The 20,750-nt window shown below is 37.5% G+C and overlaps 1 protein-coding gene across 2 annotated transcripts in view; it reads left to right on the forward strand.

Moving 5' to 3' along the window:
* ADAMTS6 (ADAM metallopeptidase with thrombospondin type 1 motif 6) overlaps positions 1–20,750 on the forward strand; it is a 177,107-nt gene that overhangs the window by 19,757 nt on the left and 136,600 nt on the right. Inside the window, exons 2-5 of one of the 2 annotated variants that reach the window (XM_042449962.1) lie at positions 3,595–3,938; positions 4,835–5,202; positions 14,440–14,608; positions 16,553–16,770. In XM_042449962.1, the coding sequence (XP_042305896.1) occupies positions 3,842–3,938; positions 4,835–5,202; positions 14,440–14,608; positions 16,553–16,770 (852 nt within the window). In that variant the 5' untranslated portion in view covers positions 3,595–3,841. The remainder of the gene's footprint in view (positions 1–3,594; positions 3,939–4,834; positions 5,203–14,439; positions 14,609–16,552; positions 16,771–20,750) is intronic. The other variant, XM_042449963.1, reaches the window with a different exon arrangement.

Consider the following 20,750-nt stretch of genomic DNA (forward strand, 5'->3'; position numbering starts at 1 on the left):
AAATGTTACATAGAGTCCTTTGTTTTGCTCTCTACATTTCTCTTGCAGTTGTCTAAGGGCAAATACCATGTGTGTAGTGTTCCTATTAGCTCTAAAGCCACATTGGCTTTCAGGGAGAAGTTCTTCTGCAATAGCAGGGACTAATCTGTTCAGGAGTATCCTTGTAAGATTGTCGCCTCGTAAGATGTAATCTAAATCTTAAAAAAAAATCTTCTCATATATATATATATATATATATATATATATATATGCCTATTGAATATCATGATTTTATGGGAGATGTGTTCGAATATCATGATTTTGTGGGAGATGTGTTCTCAGGTAAATATGGATAGGGCTGTTTGCAATCCAAGTTTGCAATCCTATTGACACTTAATTTGGATTTAATTCCTATTGGTTACATGGGGATTCTTACCAAGAAAATACCTATAATTTCAGGCTGCTCATTCCCTATATATTGTATGAGCCACAAGCAAAGTTTCAGAAATGGGTCTGGTTCCACTTTCGTTGACCATGGCATCATTTTTTCCCTTCATCTTGCTCTCTGTGCATTACACATCTGTTTCTCTGTGCCTGTGTGAAGCATGTAACCAGAACATGCTACATCATTGCTTCTTCTGATATGGACTGGCAATTTTTTCTCCTGTGTCAGGGACCTATACCATATTTGCACCCATTGGCTACAGCTGTTTCTTTCCTGACAACCTCTTGTTGACTAGCAGCTGATGACTTGTGATCCAGCACTGGTCCACAGAAGACCACTTTGAGTAGCACTATTCTCAAAAGCTTAGATTATTGGAGGCTGTGCTTGAGAACTGCTCAGTATATACCCACTGAACACATAACAGAATGAGTTAAACATCTTTTGGATGTCGATATACTGCAGTGTGTCTGCCTTGTAACACAAGATGAAGGAAAGTACTTCTAAAATACCATTAGCACACACTTGTTTCTGTTAAGCATGTTACAGGGTTTTCCACTGGTGCAAATTTTGTAATAATAATTTTGTAATACAATGTCTTTCATTCTTCTGTACCTCTATCATTTATTTTAACTATCTGGGTCAATTTTTACCCTACTTTTTATTTTAAAAAAGTGTACAAGGCAACTATTAATCCCAAAGAAACAACTGAAAATAATAAAAACCAATATAAATGCTAAAGGGAAACACATCCAGGAAGACAGATGGAAAGTCAAAACAAAATTTAATTCGACAGTGCCTATTAGAACATAAATGTGTTAAGGAGGTGACAGAAAGACATAGAAAAGAGGTACAGGTTGCTTTCCTAGGGCAAAGAGTTACACAGCATGAACGACGGCACAGAGAAGGGTCTCTCATGTACCCCACAAGATATGATTCACATATGGAAGGGATGTGCAAAAGGGTTGCCCCAGTCAATTTGTGAGAATGAGTAATGGTGCATCTATACTGTAGAAATAAATGCCGTTTAAGACCACTTTAAGTACTGTAGCTCCATCCTATGGAATCATGGGATTTGTAGTTTTAAAGATCTTTAGCCTTTTCTACCAGAGTGCTGGTGCCTCACAAAACTACAGATCCCAGGATTCTGTAGGATGGGGCCATGGCTGTTAAAGTAGTGTCAAGCTGCATTATTTCTACAGTGTAGATGCACCCCAAGATCATATGGATGGAGGCGTTCATTCTCTCCTTACCTGTGGTAAAAAGGCTGCTGGTAGTTTGGTAATTCTAAATATGTCCTAGTGTTAGAAAGGCATATAATTCCTACCTTTGTTTTTGACATTCATATGTTTGACTTGAAACCATGGCATTTCTGTATGGAAGGTTTTTTTGGGTATCATTTTACTTACATTGTTATAACATTTTCATTGTTTTGTTTTGACTACAACTTGATGCACGTTCTCAGGTCTGAGGCAGCTGTTGTGTATTAGCACAAAATATTTGGAAACCAGCATTTTGAGAAAAACAAAACAAAATTACAGTTTTTATGTTATGTAAGGGCCAACAGTTTATAATGTGGCCATCTCCTAGACATTTTTAAATGTGTACTTGTCATTGCAAATACATCAAGCTTCATATGCAGTACTTTTGATAACATTTATGGCTTCATGGGTTTTTAATGAAATGTATAATTTGAAATGCTGAACTCAAGTTTTTTGCTACCAGCAGCCAAAAGGAATTTTGCCTGAATAAAATATGCAAGTTATGCTATTGTAAAACAGAACTAAATATTTATTGCAAGAGCAGAAAGCGGATAGATTTTTTGTTGTTGCTAGAACATGCAATATTTTGTCTGTATAGGATTTTCTTTGAATAATCACACACCATGCTATGTTCTTCACTGATGAAGTGCAATTTAAATGGGAATGAAAAAATATGTATACCAAGTCATAGGTATAGGTGGGATTAGTCAAAGAATCAAGGCTGCTTTTCAGATTAATGTGGTGCTATAGAGAATGGAGGTAGTTTGGTGATTACTGTTAAGATGGCAGTCTGTCCATATTGTCCTGCATGAGAAGATGTACTATAATTATTCTCAACATTCCCTTCGTCATGCACAGGTATGATCTCTATGTATTGGCTTTCTTCACACTCTTGCTCCAAAATGCATCTCATGACAACCCTAGACTCTATAAGAAATATGGGCTTTTCTGAGGCACCCGTGATGCTCTGGGACTCTCTTAAAAAAGAGTGGTTTGTATGGCCCTGTTCTGGTTTGACAGTCAAGGCAAAAAATCCATCTGACACTACAATAGCTATTTTGTTACTTCGAGCCTTGGAGGGTGGCAGACTTTCCTTTCAACAGAGATGGGATGCACATCTTCTAGGAGCTCTTGTGTGTTTGTGCATGGCACAGGGCTGGACTGGATGACTCTTGAGACTCCTACCAGTTCTAGGATTTTAGCATTCTATGTGCATTGTTTTCACTCAAGTAATGTAAAAGAATGGCTGCTGCCTTATTGGGAGGCAGGGACTGACTTGATAGAAACTTACCAGGCTATATCTGAGGGAAGGGCAGGTGGAGAGAAAGTGGTAGAAAGAGCTGGCACAACATGGCCCTCCATGTCCACTGTTTCATTACTCATGGATTCAATCATCCACAGCTTGAAAATATTAAAAAATATATACATTCCAAAAAACAAACCTTGATTTTATTATTTTATATAAGGGATCCTATTTTACTATGCCATTGTACTGTATTGAATGGGATTTGAGTATCCATGGATTTTGATATTTTGGGGGGTCCTGGAACCAAATCCTAGCAGATACCAAGGGCCCACTTTATACTGGCTGTTAGTATCAGGGTAGCCTCTGCTGATCTTTCTTCAAATCTTTACTAGCTTCTTGAAAGTCCTGAAAGGGGGGCATAGCCAACTGAGCTCCAACATTCCCTCAAGTATGTAGTGCCGCCAGTAAGGAAAGCTGCCACTTTCTGTTGTAGGGTATATTTTTCCTCATGGGTGTGACTGGAATTATATTGGATAATTCAAACAAAATTAATTCTAAAAAGGGATTAGTGCAAACCTACCTAAAATTGACGGAGGATGCTGATATTTCAGTTGTTTGTTTGGGGTTTAATTAATCTGATTTACTGTCTTATCTGTGCTTTTCAGGTAAAGAAGTGGACATTTGTTTGCCATTCACTTTAGCTCCTCTTGGATATGTGAAGGAAATGTTTTTAAATTTGCTTTGGACTGAAAATGTCTGCAGACATAGAAAGGAAAGCGAATTGTAAAACGGCTATCAAGAAGTGGAACCACAAATAGCTAATCCTGAAGAAATATAATAAGTCCTGGTTATGGTGCAATGCTGGAGTGGAGATAAAGCTGTAGCACATAGGTAGTCCACTTCTTCTAAATTATGGAAATTTGGTGGAAGACGTTGACCTGGATTTTGTGCTTAATTATGGTTTTGTCAGAATTTCACAGTGACAACACACTTTCATATAGTTCTCAAGGTAGGGATCCATCTTCTTAAGTTAATGTTTTTGACACTTATTTCACTAAATCAGTTTTCCTTAATGTTAATATTAATATATGTTGTGAAAGATTGCAATTATATGATTTTTTGTATTTTCTGAGGGAGTAGCACATATATGTACAGGATATGCTTTTTTTATCAGCAGTTTAAAAGTCAGTATTTTAATATGCTACTTCATAACAAATAAATTCCCAGAGTTAGTGATTGTTTAAGCAAGTGAAATAATTTACATGCTCCAAGACATATTTTCAGATTGTGTGTTCATTACAAATGTGAAAGATTCAGAACTTCATGAAAGGTCCTACAAATATTGAATATATATGTTGAGCTCTATTGTGCGCATTTTCCTTCATTCATATGAACAGAAATTTGTTTAAATTTTAGGAATCCTTTGTCAGTATGGAGAGATGTACATTCATTGAAACTGCAGTGTCCTCAAGTAATCAGTGAATTAGGGCACTAATCCATGACAGTTATACTTATTATTCTCCCTTGAAATCAGTTAACTTACTGATATTTGTCAGTACCTTAAAATGATAAAAGTTATTTTTTCGCAGGCAAATTATGTTTTTACTAGGTGAATTTGTAATCAATTTTATTCTTTCTGTGGCCAGACTTAGCTGTTTCAAATAGTACTTTGAAATAGGCAACATGTAAAATAGATGAGCAGAATTTTGATTAATTGCAGATATCTGTTTCTAATAAATTGGATATTTTATTTAGTAAAGGGATTTTCTTTTAGTAGAGCAAAATGTGAAGATGCTCAGACACAGTAAAATATAGATAATGTTGTACTACTCCTTCTTGTGTCCTGTTATATTTTCTTCTCTTTTATGACCATTTCTTGGACTGATTTACCATGTGGTTTCAAAGAGGAATTCCTGTCTTACCTTGAACACTACCAACTAACAGTCCCAATAAGGGTTGATCATAATGGAGCCTTCCTCAGCTTTACTGTGAAAAATACTAAGTCCACCAGGAGAAAGAAGAGGAGTGTTGAACATTATGAGCAAGAGCTGGCAGTTTCTAATTTATTTTTTAAACTTTCTGCCTATGGCAAGCACTTTCATTTAAACCTGACTCTCAGCACAGATTTGGTATCCAAACACTTCACAGTAGAATACTGGGGGAAAGATGGACCTCAGTGGAAGCATGACTTTTTAGACAACTGTCATTACACGGGATATTTACATGGCGAGCATGGCACAACTAAAGTAGCATTAAGCAACTGCAATGGCCTGGTAAGTGCAAGTTATGTATTTGGGTTTGTTGGTGTTCTTGTTTAAATTTGCAGAAAGAATCTGTGTCCCCATTGGTTGTTCTCCATTACAATTCTTATTATTTGTTTCTGGATATTTTGTTTGCTCTGTTCTAATGATTTTATGATTGTGATGTAGAGAAAGTTAAGCATGCTTGGTTGGAAGTAAGTCTTATTGAACTTAGAGGGACATGCTTCCAATAAGCACAATTTATTTCTGAAACTGGCCCGTGTCTTCTATGCTCTTGTAGGACCCATGTCTTGCATGCAACTTTATTGTTAGAAAACAACAACAGGAGGGAAAAATTGTGTATAGTATAATTTCAGACTGTTCTGATTTGGCAAGGACAGTCCCAGTTAATACTCTGTGGTTCTATTTTTTTTCCAGCTGATTTTAAAATGTCCCATTTTCTCTCACATCCGCCCACTTTCCTCATTTGTCCTTTGCTTACTTCCATTCGTGCAAAGTGAGTTCAAAGTGCAAAAGTAGTTTGCACTCAATTACTCAGCAGGGAGGAGAAGAGGGGAGGTGCAGAATCTTGCCCTTCCTACTTGGCTCAGAGGAAAGTAAGCTGCAGGACTCTCTTTGGCTGTCTGTTTTTTCTCATTAATAACCTTTGCCATTTTGACTACACTCTGACGTTGCTTGGCCACATATGTCCTAGTTTTCATCTATGAAACATTGGAATGTATGGCATAGTTACATGTACTCTGCTAAATATGTGGAACGTGCAAAGTTGGGACAAAAACCAAAACAGATTTTTTTTGTGAATGGATAATGCTATATATTTTGTATATAATATAATATAATTTGATATTTAAAACAAAATGGTAATATTTTTCCAGGAATTCTTTATCCACATTTCCTTTCTGGTGGATATCAACTGACAGAGTTCTTTAGTTTCAGCAGCAGAGGAGGTAGTAATTGTATTCCAACGAAATCAAGGATGCAATGGGTTTTAAAAACAAATTTATTAATAACTTTTGAAAAGATCAGTAATGAAGAGAGTCATTATTACCAAATAAGGTACATTAAATGCAAATCATAAAACAGAATTGACTGTTAGACCACTGAGTATTTTATAGTACAGTCCTGTGCAAGTCTACTCAAAATTAAATCCCATATAATTAAAGGGAGTTTACAGCCAGTTGAATAGATATTACAGTATAAGGCCATGGGAACAGCCCTTTGTTAAGTCTGGGTCATTTGAATCATGTGTGCCATTAGAAGCAAATATTGGTGGAGAGCAATGGCTTCTATAGTTAACATTTAGAATATAGAAAAATAGATTGATGAGAAAGGCAAGGTAGTTTCAGAGATGATTCATGGTGGTTTTGAAATAGGAGGGATAAAAAATTATTGTAATCTAAAGTTTGACCAATGACTTCTAGCAGACAATTCCCCCCCACTTGTAGATTTGACTGGAATTAAACTTTATTGGTCAATTTATCCAACTATACAGTATCTTTTAGTAAACCGTTTTTTGTTTTAAGTCAAAAGGATGCCTCGTAATGCTTTGCCCTAATGGTTCTGTAACTTCTTTTTTGTTTTTATTAAAGTGCAATGTTTCAGCCCATTTTAGGCAAGGAGACTCATAAGGTCCTTCTAGAGGCATGTTCAGTGGGATAATTGCCTATCTGGTGGATCCAGTGTGCTTTCATTATGATTTAATCTTTAACTGACAACATTTTCTCCTCCTCTACATTCTCTCCTCTTTCCCTCATAGCTAACCACACACTCATGAGCAGGAGGAGAACATGCATTGAAACAGCAGTGTATGCTTTTTTTTACTAGCACACTTTTTCATATGCATGAGTCCTTGTAAGACAGGGGTGGACAAAGTGCAGCCTTCCCTGTTTGAAGGGCTTATCCAATTTCACTGTGTTGTACTAGGCATTAAGATTCTATCCTGGCCATGAAATTCATTGGATTACCTTAGGTCAATTATTATTTCTAATTTACCTGATAAGGTTCTTGTGAGGATTAAAGCAGAAGTGGAAGAAGACCTATTGTTCTTTTGTCTCATTTCAACAGTTAAGATACCTTTTGTATACCAAGAAGGACTGGAACTTTGTTCCCCCATTTTGTATCATCATCATCATCCTATTTATTTCTATCCCACCCTTTCCCCAAAACTGGGACTCAGGGTGGTTAAGCCAAATGTGTGTTTATTGACTTTTCAGATCTATGCATGACTGCTCTTGACCTGCTACTTGACTATTTTCAAAGCTAACTGGATAGTTCTCAGAGCTAATAAAGTTATACTGTTGTTTGCTTCTCTGTGTGACTAAACACTGTGGGCTATCTGTCTCAAACAATGAGTATATTTGGTGTGATCTAGGAACCACTGGGACTGACACATGTAGAAGTGTGCTCATGGTAGTATTTGGAATGTTCACCTACATCTGCCAGAAAATATTTTATTGTTCTAATCTACACAGTTATTGGCCATGCCTGAGTATCAGTTGCTCTGAGGTGTCTTAACATTTAATTAACATTGCAGAAAAGAGGGTAGTGATAAGAATTCCTCGGTGTTAAAAATGGATCCATCTCATGTGTTGAACTGTCCTTGATTTGCCTGTTAGGTCAGTCATCAACAGTAGGGTGTGCTTTAGGATATGTACGATTTTTTCTTTGGCACTGCTATTGACAAGCAGTAATTTATCACAGTAGCTTTCTCAGAATTTAGAGACTGTGTTTCTTTCCAATTTTATGTATGGTTTTCACAGGTTTTTTGAAAATCTTTAGGGTCTCTGACATACACAGGCCTAGATTATTTGCTGTACCTAGTTTTGGAAGGGAAGAGAAGTAAGAAGCTATTTTTGCTCTTTCAGTACAGTTCTAACGATAGCCAAATCCAAGGAATTCACATGAGGCTTGTATAGCCAAGTGGAATGGTTTACTTTTTTCTCTTGAAGAATGTACTCCTATATTCTATTGCATACTGCTTCTGAAACTTGCCTCAATTTCAAAAGCATTTAGCGACCTGCCATACGGGAACGGAACAGTGTTCAAGAAAAATAACAAGTTTAAAGCTTGATTGAATTCAGAAAATTAGTTTAATAATTCATTAGTCTCTGTTCCTAACTGGAGATAGAACAAGTGTGATGTGTAGACCGTGGTGCATTGGACATAGACATGGAAAGATTTAAATTCAAAGCCTTCTTTTGCCATAACACTCAGTCAGTTGCATTGGACAAATCATCTTCTCTGCCTAAACTTATTTTTATAACAAAACACAATGATTCCATGTACACTGTCTGATGGAAGGAGGGAACGTACATGAGTTGAGATAATTCTGTTTTGGATGATGGATGTAAATTATTATATCACTATATCAGGTAAGACTTTAATGGTCTCTCCAACTACACATTAGTTTTGGATGTGTATTTTTTTCCTATGGCTTGTATAATTTTAATGCAATTATCTTAACTATTTTTAGATATTCCTTCCTTTATGAATAGACCCACTTATGTCAAGGATATGTGTGAAGAAATTTATTACATATTTTATAGTTCACTAAGCTGTAATTCATAGCAATCAGACATTACTTAAGGTTTCATTGTGTTGTTAACCACAGAAAATAGCAAGTGCATTAGCAGGTACATTTCTATGCCACTTATCAGTGCACTTAAACACTCCCTAAGTAGTTTACAATGTGTAAGCTAATTGCCCCCAACAAGCTGGGTACTCATTTTAGCGATCTTGGAAGGATACCAGGCAGAGTTCACCCTGAGCCCCTGGCTGGTATCAAACTCACAAGAGTGGCTGCAATATAAGCATTTAACCACTGCACCACTAGGGCTCCCATTGTACTTGGTTTCATGATTCTTTATGCTGGAAAGATACTTGTCTTTTTTGTAGTTTTTAGGACTTGATTAGTTGTCCTGAAAGAATATATAAGGTTCTAGCTAGATACTACTGTTTGGAATGGTATTAGAAAACATACAGTAATTCACCCTTCTTAGGTCCTTTCTCATGTATTTGATGAATGCCCTTGGTGTACTTGTGAACTTTTGAGATAATCAGCACAGTTTCTACTGTGTTGATATCAGTGCTGAGGAAGGGTGCCAGACCCTTTCCTTGTTTGCTAGTCTGTCCGTCCGTCCTTCCTTCCTTTTTTGACTCCCTCTCTTCCTCCCTCCCTCTCTCCCTTTCTTGCCTTGGCCTCCTCCCTTCCTGATGAAGAAAGGGGAAAAAAAAGGGGGGGGGTTTGAAATGTCTCTGATCAGAGACCGGACTGCTCCTGGATAGAAAACAAGAGGGAAAGAGCAAGGAGGGCAAAGGCTGTCTCTGTGTCTGTCAGCTCTGCTATTGCTCAGCTGCTCAGCCTGCCTCCATGCCTGTCATGTAGCTGGGAGGAGGAGGTGGGCTGAGCAGTTTTCAAGCTTTCGCAGACCCCTTGTGAGGACATCACAGCCTTCTGGGGGTCCACAGACCACAGGTTAAGAACCATTGCTGTAGACAGTGGTGGTGGCAGGGAGGGGCAACTCTACTTGCCATGAAGACCAGAGAGCAGAACAGAGATTGGCAGTGCTAATTTTGGGATTCCTTCATCCTGCAAACAGTAGGCTTTGAGGCATTCAAGTGAGGGAAGAAGGCAAATATTCTAAAGCTGTGTTCACTGTTGTTTTGTGAGGGTACAAAAAATTATTTATCTTTGGGATTCATTTAGTGTACTCCTGTTTCCACTCCTGCTACTATAGTTACTTTCAACAGCAAACAATGAGTGTGAGAGGTAGGGTGGGGAAACGTAAGTGCTGAGATGTTATTTTACCTTACATAGGAAAGAGAAGGACTTCACATGTGACAAAAATAAATATTTAATGGTTTTCAGACTGAGAAAAAAGAGGATGACGTTTCACTAAAAAATGATCTAGCTCACTCATCATTCTCCCCTTCACTCTCCTTTTTTAATCACATGGACATAAGCCTTTAATGTGGAAGTTGGAAATAGTTTCTCTGAAAAAACAATTCAACTGACTAATTTTGGGAATCTTTTGTTTTTATTCCATATTGTGTTAACCTCATATAAAGACACCTCAAGAGTTTTTCAGAGAATTATCTAGAAAGGGAACTTACCAGTCATTGATGAGAATATATAATGTCTGAAACTATTCTTAAAAGTTAGTAGACTTAAAAATCAAAATAACTATGCTCTCCTTTGTTTTGAGGAGCAAAAAGGGGAAAAAAGGGAAGCATTGGGGTCAAGCAGACGGGCAGGAAAGAACAGCCGGAAGCTGCTGCTTCCAAAAGCGGGCCAAGACCCTGCTGACTGCAGCACATGCTCCCAAGGCAGTTCGCATGCATGCCACCATCCATGCACACCATCGCAGGAATACACTGCCAGTGACTGCCTGCTGCCTAGATGCCATCCCATTGGAGGGCTGCCCCCTTTGATCATGCACACAGTCATACCTGCAATACTCCACTTGGCACTTGGTAAAACACTGGCAATGCACAATTATGCCCCCCTCATGCCCCCCTTCACCCACTCTTCTTAACATGCCCTGTCTGGTTTGTGTGTGTTGTACTTATAGCCATTGGATGTGTCACACTATCCCTTTTTTGAATTGCTTCACTGACTGTCAGCTCTGTCCTTTTTAAATGCACACCTGCACTGGTGCATTTATTCACCATTTTAAGGTTAGGATAGAGCACTTCTTTGGGACCAGCCTTGCATCAGGGCATATATATGCAGGTTTGAAGGTATACACTTTTCAGGAAGGAGCGGTTTCTTTCATCTTCCCACCCCCCCTTAGCATGGCCATGACACGGTTTCCAAGCACTTTGGGGGCATGCATCATCTAAACATCACACCTCCAAAACAGCCTGAAATGGCCTATCTGTTTGAGGCCATTGTCTACTGTTTTACGGGTTCTACACATTTTAAAATTGATTGCATTGTTTTAATCTTAGAATATATACTTAGTACAATCTTACAGTTCTTAGAAGTAAGTTTCAGTCTGTTCATAGGAGCTTACTCTCATGTAAACATGCTAAGGATGATAAGGCTAGCTCTTGTTTTTACTCTGTGAACTTAAAGCTGTGATTGTGACCTAGGATGTCATTCCATTATGACAGGTTTAAATGGTGGGCATTCATGAAACAATCTCTTTCTTTATGCTGGAGATAGATACTTCATAGATGATAAGTAGTTTTGTCAGTCATCTAATAGACAATAAGATCAGGACATGGGAAATGTCATATTTGTTGCTCTGGATCTTTTAAATTACAATAGCAAGCACTAGTTTATAGCTTGGGTTCTCTTGTGAGCTTTCTCTGTTAATGCTAATGTAATACTAGGCAAATTCATCAGTTAGTTTAATAGAGGATTGTCAGTTTAGGAGATGTCTGATTATGCTATAATCTTGGAAACAGATGTATATTTGCACTAACAGCATATCATGGTGAATTACATTTAAAGACATGGGAGACAATTTTAAAATCTGGTAGCATTTACCCAGTGAAAGCAGCAAATTTTGAAACAGCTTGAGGCCCAGTAAGACTAAAGCTACAATCCTTTGAAGTACGTTCTGTTCAAATAAATGGATTTTACAGCTATGATATTAGAACTTCATTTTGACCAGCTACACTTTTTAAGTCTGCAGATTACATTTGTCTGCTGTTATCGCCTTTGATCTGAAAAGAAACCAATGATTTTAAAAACCAAATTCAAACAACATAGTGGGATAAATCCTTGCTAGTCTAGAGACTCATATCAGCCATGATTAACAAGGTCAATTCGTTTCACTGGGTCTACGCTAGGTAGGACTAACAATAAATTCAACCAAATTTCTTTTTGATCTGATTTTATAAGCTGTTCATCTGACAAATAAATGTAGGAGTAACTGATCTATTTAGAATTTCAGAATTGTGTGCCAAAAGCAGAATTATGTACTGCTTCTTTTAAGAGTAGAATATCCTATTTTCCCACCACACTAATGATGGATAGTTCAAACAGTAATAAATTAGTGGGAGAATAATCAAGCAAAGAGTAGACATGACTTAAGATACTTCTAATCATATGTTTTTAGTTATAATACTTAGCATTTCTTTAGAAGGATAGTCTCACCACCATCACCATCATCTCATATTTTCTCCAAAAGGGGGACTCAAAGAAGCTTACAAAATATTAACTCTAAAGACCATTTTATATTCAGTTTTGCTTCTTCCATATTTTTTCTTGCCAAGAAAAAGTCTGTCAAGGGGGAAAAGATGGACTAAAGGCATAATAATTGCTGATAAGGTTCTGTGTTTTTAAGCATCCTTCTCATCTGGGTCTGGAGTCTTTGCATCTATAGATATGGCTCATTCTTATGTTTTAACTGATAAAGCTACTGGGAGTTTGCTCAGTGCAAGAAAAAAATGAATATGATTCCCACTGCAAAGCCTTACATATTAGAATGTTATCATGTTCTGAGTTTTTCAGTACATCAGTGCAGGTGGAGCCCTGCTAAGTTTAACTGTAGGCTATGTAGTTTACCTTAAGGAATGAAGCACTGAAATGGTTTCCATGGTTTATGTTACTGTTGATAGCTCTCCCCGCCCCCCCCGCCCCCCCCGCAAATGATCTGAAAAATACCTTTTCTCATAGGTATATAAATATTCTCTGTAACTGAGACAGGTCTTGTTCTTTGGAACATAAATTCTTAATTCCTTGATGGGTGTAGGTCTATACCTCTGTCTACATGCCACATTCAGTGGCTTAAATGTGATGGCATCCAATACCTTGGTATAACCTTTCTCTTGCTAGCAAATTTTCCTGGTAGACAAAACCATTTACAGTTACACAAGATATTCTATATGGTTGTATTACTGTACTTCGGTTTTTACAGTAGCAGTCTGTACATTACCCATGGCCTTCATGTAGGAGCTGTTCTGTTATTTATGCCTGCTATGACTATTAATGAATGGCAATGGTTTCTTCTCACTTGGTGTATGGGAATCTTCTTGGGGCCACTCAGAGTGGGCAATACCTCAGATGTCCAAAGTTATTCTAGAAGATCTTTTAGATCATATGCTCATGTTTATTCATATATTTGTGTTTACATGGATTACCCCCTTAAAAAGTAGAAGTAAATTCAAACAATTAGAAGTAAATTATTTTGTATACTAGAGCAAGTGTCTGTTTTTATTTTTGTACATATATTTCTCAATTTATTGTGAAAATTTAGTGAGATGTCTTCCTGTGGCTTGATGATATGCTAATCTGAGAATATCACAGGTGATAGTTGGTATTTAAATTCTTTTATGAGCAATATAAATACAATGAACACATTTTTTTTGACCTCAACTTACATAAAGATGGTGTAGTGTTAAATTTCACCATCTTAATAAAAACAGAAACTTTTCTTAACATTACTTTGGATAAATCTTGTAATTTAAAAAATATATATTTGTAATATGTTGTGTAACAGTAAACCATTTCTGCTATAGTATGTGCCACCATAATATTCTTAACTAAACAGATTGTTTGATAAATAATTGTTTTGCTGAATATAATAGTTCAAAGATGTTCATTATACAGTATCTTCAAAAATGCTTTTTGGTTTTATCATTCTAAACAATTCTTACTGAAATGTTTTCCTTTGCTGCCACAATTGTACAAACCAGTAAAATCTATGTCATGAGTGTGGTATGATATTAATTAGACGTGTGAAAAACTGAATGTTATTAGTGCATGCTCATTTTTTTTCTCAATGGAGAGATGCACAGATTATCCTCAGGTCATTTTTTCTTGAGATGTGTCTGAACTGTCAGTTTGCATGTCAGTGTTACACATTGATCTTGTACATATAATTAAAAACCAGAGCTTCTCTATTATATGCTGTTTCTCTATTTTGGTATTGTGATGATTTTACTGACATTAGTTACATCAGTTTAACTGCTTCCTGTCCGTGGATGTGAATGTCTGCAGATCACCATGCCACATATTATCCAGTGGTAGTGTATGCACTTGGATGAACTGACACAGGTGTGCACACATTGCTATCTATTGGATAATGTGGGAATTGAGTGTTTGCATTTTCTACATCTGTGAGGGATCTGGAACTGAATCCCAGTGGATGGGAAGGGCCCACTGTATTATATATAGTGGACATGAATTCAGAATAACACCTATTAATTCTTACAGTAAATTAAATATTCTGTACAAAACATAACTTTTTTGACACTGGCTAACGTTTATATGTATTCTTTCCTCTTCTTTCTCTTAAGCATGGTGTTATTGTTACAGAAGATGAAGAGTATTTTATTGAGCCTCTAAGAAATTTAACTGAAAATTCCAATAACTTTAGTTACGAAAGTGGTCATCTTCATGTTATATACAAAAAGTCTGCCATGTACCACCAGCTTTTCTATGATCATATCCACTGTGGTGTCTCAGGTAAATAAGTTAGACCTCTAGTCATGGTTTCATTCCTTTATTATGACAAAACACATAGGCTATTTCTGTTTTCATTCAAGGGAAAATATAACTTAGGCTTCTATTACAGTAAATTTAGAGCTGTCAGCTATTTTTTTGGACTCCATAATGGAATCTCATAGAAAGTAGTTTTTCATTTTCTGGGCTAAGGTCCAGAAAATAATGTCTTTTAAGGCAAATGCTGAGAAGAATTCCTTTTGTTATGCCTAGTGCTTGTAACTAAGTAGCATCATAAGGGACTCAGTTGGGCAGATATAGCAAGTGTGTGCGCCCCACATTTTGGCAGCCTTCTGTGTTTCTACACTTGGCAGGGAAGAAGGCAAGCACTCTGCCCCCCCCCCCCTCCTGAAACAAGTTGGCTGCCAAAAGAGACTTGTAAACTTCGCTCCTCTAGCAACCCATATCAGATGCCCAGGAGGTGAAAATTTTGCCAGTTTGTCCAGTACTAATACCAGAAAAGTTGAAAAGAAAGAATACTTCTTCATGCTACCAGACTTCTTTATTACTATGCCAGATGTGCAGCAGGTGAACCATTAGTCTTCTGAAGTAACCAAATAATCCATTACTCTGTTCCATCTAATTTGTTTTTGTGCTGTACATGTAGGATGGAGCTTTGACTTTGGCATATTTTGTGACAAAGGGACACAGGGATCCATGATCTATGTACCAGCATACTACTCTAAGTGCTCAATCTAGACATCTGATTTCAGAAGCCAAGCTAGGTCAGTTCTAGTAGAGCTTGGGAGGAAATCCTGCCTGAATAGCCTGGAAAGCTACTGCCAGCTGGAGTTGACAGTACAGAGCTAGCTGGACCTGTAATCTGATTCAGTATAAAGCATTTTCCTTGTTTGCAGCCTATTTAGTTGTTTGCAGTGTTGTTTGAAGCCTATTTAGTTAACAATACTGACCCTGTAAAGAGCAAAATCTCTTCCTGCATAGCCAGCATAGAAATCATGTAAGATGGAGCCATGGGTTGCTTTAGCATTTTACCAGTCCAATACCTGCTGTGTTTTTCACTAAAGTATAAACCCACAAAAGCACCACAAACTAATTCTGTAATATTTGTCCTACACTATACTTAGCATTACAAATGCCTTAAAATGCAGATTTTATTTAATTCTAACAAAATACAGCAGGCATTTGTAAATAGTCTGAAAAAACCTAGTTGTTTTGGTGAGTTATTCTAATTATGAGACAATGACCAACATGCTCACAGTAGCTCAATGCGACATTATAAATGTATTAAAAAGAGGAAACACTTATAAATGTCAGCAATTCTTGCTGTTATTTTGATCCATTATATTACTTTTTTCTGATTCATAACTGAGGACCAAAAGTATAACCAGTGTATAAACTCATTTGCATATAATCGAGAAATTAAGTCCATGTGAAACTTTGGACAGATATGATGAGATTAGTTTCTCCCCTTTCTTTTCTTTGCCATTACAATTTTTTTTCAGTCACGCTGAAGTAAAAACCTATTTGTATCTTATTCTTACGAGTGGTTAAAAATACCATGAAAATTTCAGTCCAACTCGTAGTTCTGCAAAATTACCCTAATGGACATCAGTACTGAACAAATGTTTAGCTACATATATCTGCCATTCAGTATAAATATCTGTCATACTGGTGAATGATGAGTAAACATAAATATTTATGCAGCAATTTTCTGTTTTATTAAAATTAGTGTGCTAAAATGTATAAAAGCTGTTTCAGAAAATCCAACTTTCTAAGGATTTCTGATTAAAATCTAAGGTATATAATGCTTATTGAGATTTAATTTCTGCTTGCACTGCATGAAGATTGATACATTCAAGAAATTGTAACATATAAACATAAAGCAGATGTATATGAAGATATTAATACAACAAACTAATTGATATCACAAATTATTTTGATTCCCAGAAGACCTCACAGGAAGCAGTAAACCATGGTGGTTAAACAATACCATTGCATTTCCAACTTTACGTCCTGTTAATCACACATTAAGTAGTCACCATCGTCTGAAGAGATCAATAAGCACTGAACGTTTTGTGGAAACGCTGGTAGTAGCAGACAAAATGATGGTGGGATATCATGGCCGCAAAGATATTGAACATTATATTTTGAGCGTCATGAATATTGTAAGTTTGATCCCTCTAAATGTTTTTCAGATTATCTTTTGCCACCATTTATATTACTGTTGCTGTTGTTCTTGTATTACAGTATTTCTCACCCGGTTACAGACAGGGTTGTGTACAAATAAAATCAATTTAAAAAGATTTAAAGAAAATTTCCATTATTCCACCCCAATATCATTGCTCTTTCCCCCCTCCTATTCTTACGGACTCAACAGATTGGCAGAAAGGGGTGACGAGACATCGTCCCTTTCTGCTGCGGAAACAGGCCGTGGCAACATGCCGCAGCCTGCACATGGCGCAAAAGGAAGTTCCGAAAAGGGGCATCTTTTTGCACCGTAGAAAGGGTGCCATAACTGCTGTGGTACGGCATTATGACACCCCTCGTGAGGAGCGCTGTTTGGGTTCTACGCACAGGGGACGTCATTGTGGCGCGCCCTGGCAGAGGGAGAAGGACTAGGAGTGTGTAAATGCTCTGCCCTCCCTCAGTCTTACCACGCATTAAGGCCGGCGGAAACTGCTGGTCTGTATGCTTTGTAACCCACCTTGATTCCGCAAAGAAAAGGCGGATTATTATTATTATTATTATTATTATTATTATTACTCCCCCTTACTTTCTTATTGGTTTTACCTTTCCTCCAACTCAGTATTTATTCTGTCTGTATCAGCTTCATATGGGTTAAACAACAACAACAACAAAAACCACTTCTCCCTTTCTGTGGTCTTTGCCTTTTCCTCTGCTCTTTCTCATCCCTTCAAACCCTTTTTCTGTTCTTACTGGTCTTTCATTCACTCCAGTGGGCATGCAGCATTTGTCACTATTAACACTACTTCTCAGTTTTATTAGGCATCAGAAATATTCTCCCCCGTTCTTGTGCCCCATATTCTAGCAGCCACATCAACATGGTAGCTAAGCAATTTACTCATTAATTATGCAAATCATGATGTCTTATAACCTCTTTGTTTACTGCTTTTTCTCCGCACATAGATCTTGTTTCTTCAGTGCATCTTCTGCTTAAGGAGGTACAGATATCCTCTTTAAACCATTATAGTTTTGCTAGAGAAATTAGGAACCTGAATCATTTGGATTCTGCTTGAAACATCTAAAATTCTCAGCTGTACAGATGTTAAGCCTTATGAATGCATTCTGTCTGTAGTAAGGGAGTAACCATGTTAAACTGAGTTAGAGGTCTGGTACACACTGCCAGGAAGCGGTGTCCTAGTGGTGATAGTAGGGTTCACGACCACACACCAACCGCACAGTCCCAAGCCCTACTACATACAGGTGGCGTCCTGATGGCGGCGTCCCGTCCACATGGGTGCCACCATCGTTATATAAGGTATGTGAAGCATCCACACATTGCTGCACATCCATTACGTCATGAGTGCGCCACAATGTAACCCGGGTGCCGCAAGAAGAAAAAGGAAGTGCCAGGTTCTTTTTACTCCAGAGGGACATTGCGCTGTTTGGCAGCTATTGTGTTCCTCCAGAGTTAAAATGGGCACCTGAAGACTGCCATTTTTGGGCGGTCTGTACTGCACCAGAGTTAGGGTTGTATAGATTACTGAGTTAAAGTACTTCCTTTGCTCGAAAACAGTTAAAATGCTATGATTTATTTGCTAAAAAACCCCTTTGAAATGCTATTATAGTATTAATACTATAGAATAATAACAGTAGCAGAATTAAGTAATGCTTCTGACAAAGGAAGCTTTGAAAAATTATCCCGAATATGACCTAAAATTGTCCTTGTGATGAACAAAATGCTTCCTGATTTTGGCATAAAGTTTTTTCTTTAAATTAACAGTGCAACAACATATACATCTTCTCATAAATAATTAACATTGAGTTCAGTAGGATTTGCTTTTGAGTAAGTAGCTATAGCCTAAAAGACAATGTGACTATCAAGATGTAGTTTTACTCTAATCCCATACTAATCCGACTCTTTATCCTCTTCCTCTTTGCTCACAGTGCACACAAAAACATGTTTACAGAGTCCAAAAAACACCTTTCTGTAACACATTCTGGGACTGTCCTTACATTATCAATTTATCAGTTTGTTATTAATTTGAAGACTGGTACCATATAGTGTGGCTGCACACAGTTTGGATGTGAGTTTATTTGTAAAGTGAAGAGTTTGGTTGATCAGTTTTACAGTTGTAAGTCTCCAAAGACTAAAAATGTGATGTCATTTACAGCTCAACTTCAGTTATTGGCTATACTGAAAGGTAATAGAAGGTTTATTTCTTGCAGAACAGATCTCCCTATTTTGCCTTATATCTCAGCTTCCATTAAACCATGATAGATTGTATCCACATTGCAGAAAAAAAGCAATTTGAGACCACTTTAACTACCATGACTGTGTCCTACAGAATCCTGTGATGGGTTTGGTGAGGCACCAGACCTCTCTGATTGACTGGGCTGAATACCTTACCAAACTACAAATCCCAGGATTCCACTGGATGGTGCCATGACTGTTAAAGTAGTGTCAGGCTAATTTATTTCTGCAGTGTGGAAATGCGGATAGTCCTGTTTTCAATGAATCTAGGCCAGCTAATAGTTTAAATGTACATTATGATGCTTTGCTAGAATTCAAGCAAAACCCAGCCAACTAGGAAATTTGGCAACTGTACCGTTCCCTTCTTTCTTTTTCAGTAGTCCCCCCCCTCCATCCTCACTCTTCAGTCTTTCAGCCTTTTCTGCTCCTTATTCTCCCTGTACTTATTATGTAGCATGAATTCTGAGCATGTTGCATACCTGAAAATGGGACCTGTTGTGCTAGCAGTGAGAAAGGGCCAGAAATGGGCTCCATGTAACCAGATCTTCTAGTCTACCACTCAAAACCATACATGTATTTGACTTCTATGCTAGTCTAGTCTATTCTAGACTTCTTGCTATTGAAGAGACCTCTGCTTTTGAGGGCCCTCTTTCTCCTGAGTATTCTTGTTGTCTGCCAACCTCGTGACTGAATTTGGTACTGTAGGTTGCAAACAGATTTTAATTAAAATTAATTAATCAATCAATCCATTTTAAGTATAAGATAATTACAAGATGCATGTCCTCAGGGCATCCATACTATGTTTTAGATAGTTAGGTTTCACAGTCTGTAGCAATGGTGGAGAGACACACACTTTTATTATAGATTCATTGAAAGTTGTTAAATGAAGTATACTATTGCAATATTACCTATAAAGTCTGGATAGAAACTAGGAGCACTTTTGATTAAAAATGTATGAGATATATGGTATATATTCATGTATACGTCTCGAAATTTTAGTTAAAAAATTGACCCAAAAAATCTGAGTTGACATATCCATGGGTCAGTGTAAGTACTTAACTCTCATAAAAACAGAAACCATCCCCTAGAGAAATGCAAGATCTGTCCTGGAAGCACTAATCTTCCTCTATTCTCTTATCCATCCATCCTTCAGTGTGAACACAGTTATGCCTCCTGCATTTTTGTAAGTTCTTTGGCATTGCTTTCCTTGGCTTCATCCTTTAGATCCTTTGTTACATGAACCTAATTCTTACTCTCGAATTATCTATGGGTCATATCAAAATCCATCATTTTGTCCCCCAAACCTGCCCTCGACTTATACAGTGTGCCTTTGTTTTACGCGGAGGACCCCCCTATCTAAAATAAAAAACGTGTATGCTCGAGCCCCATTACAAGTAATGGGGCTCGTGCTTGCAGCGGTGGCAGTGCGTGCGTGTGCGTGCCATAGGCGCACATGCCATTGTTTCTTCTGGCGCATGGCACTGGAAAAAGCAGCACTGCTTTCAGTGCATGCTGAAAGCAGCGTATAATGCGCCCGCGTATGATGCGGGCACACTGTACATGGGATCGGCTTATAGTTGAGTATATATGGTAGTTGTTCGCTAGCAAACAAATCTTTTTTTAGGAAGGCACTCAAGCCAACTGTAGCAAGGATTAAATTTCAGGCTGCTTCCATTTACTCCTAAAAAAAGAACAGCAGCAGTTACTTCT

This window comes from Sceloporus undulatus, chromosome 2, assembly GCF_019175285.1.
Source record: "Sceloporus undulatus isolate JIND9_A2432 ecotype Alabama chromosome 2, SceUnd_v1.1, whole genome shotgun sequence".
Taxonomy (NCBI): domain Eukaryota; kingdom Metazoa; phylum Chordata; class Lepidosauria; order Squamata; family Phrynosomatidae; genus Sceloporus; species Sceloporus undulatus.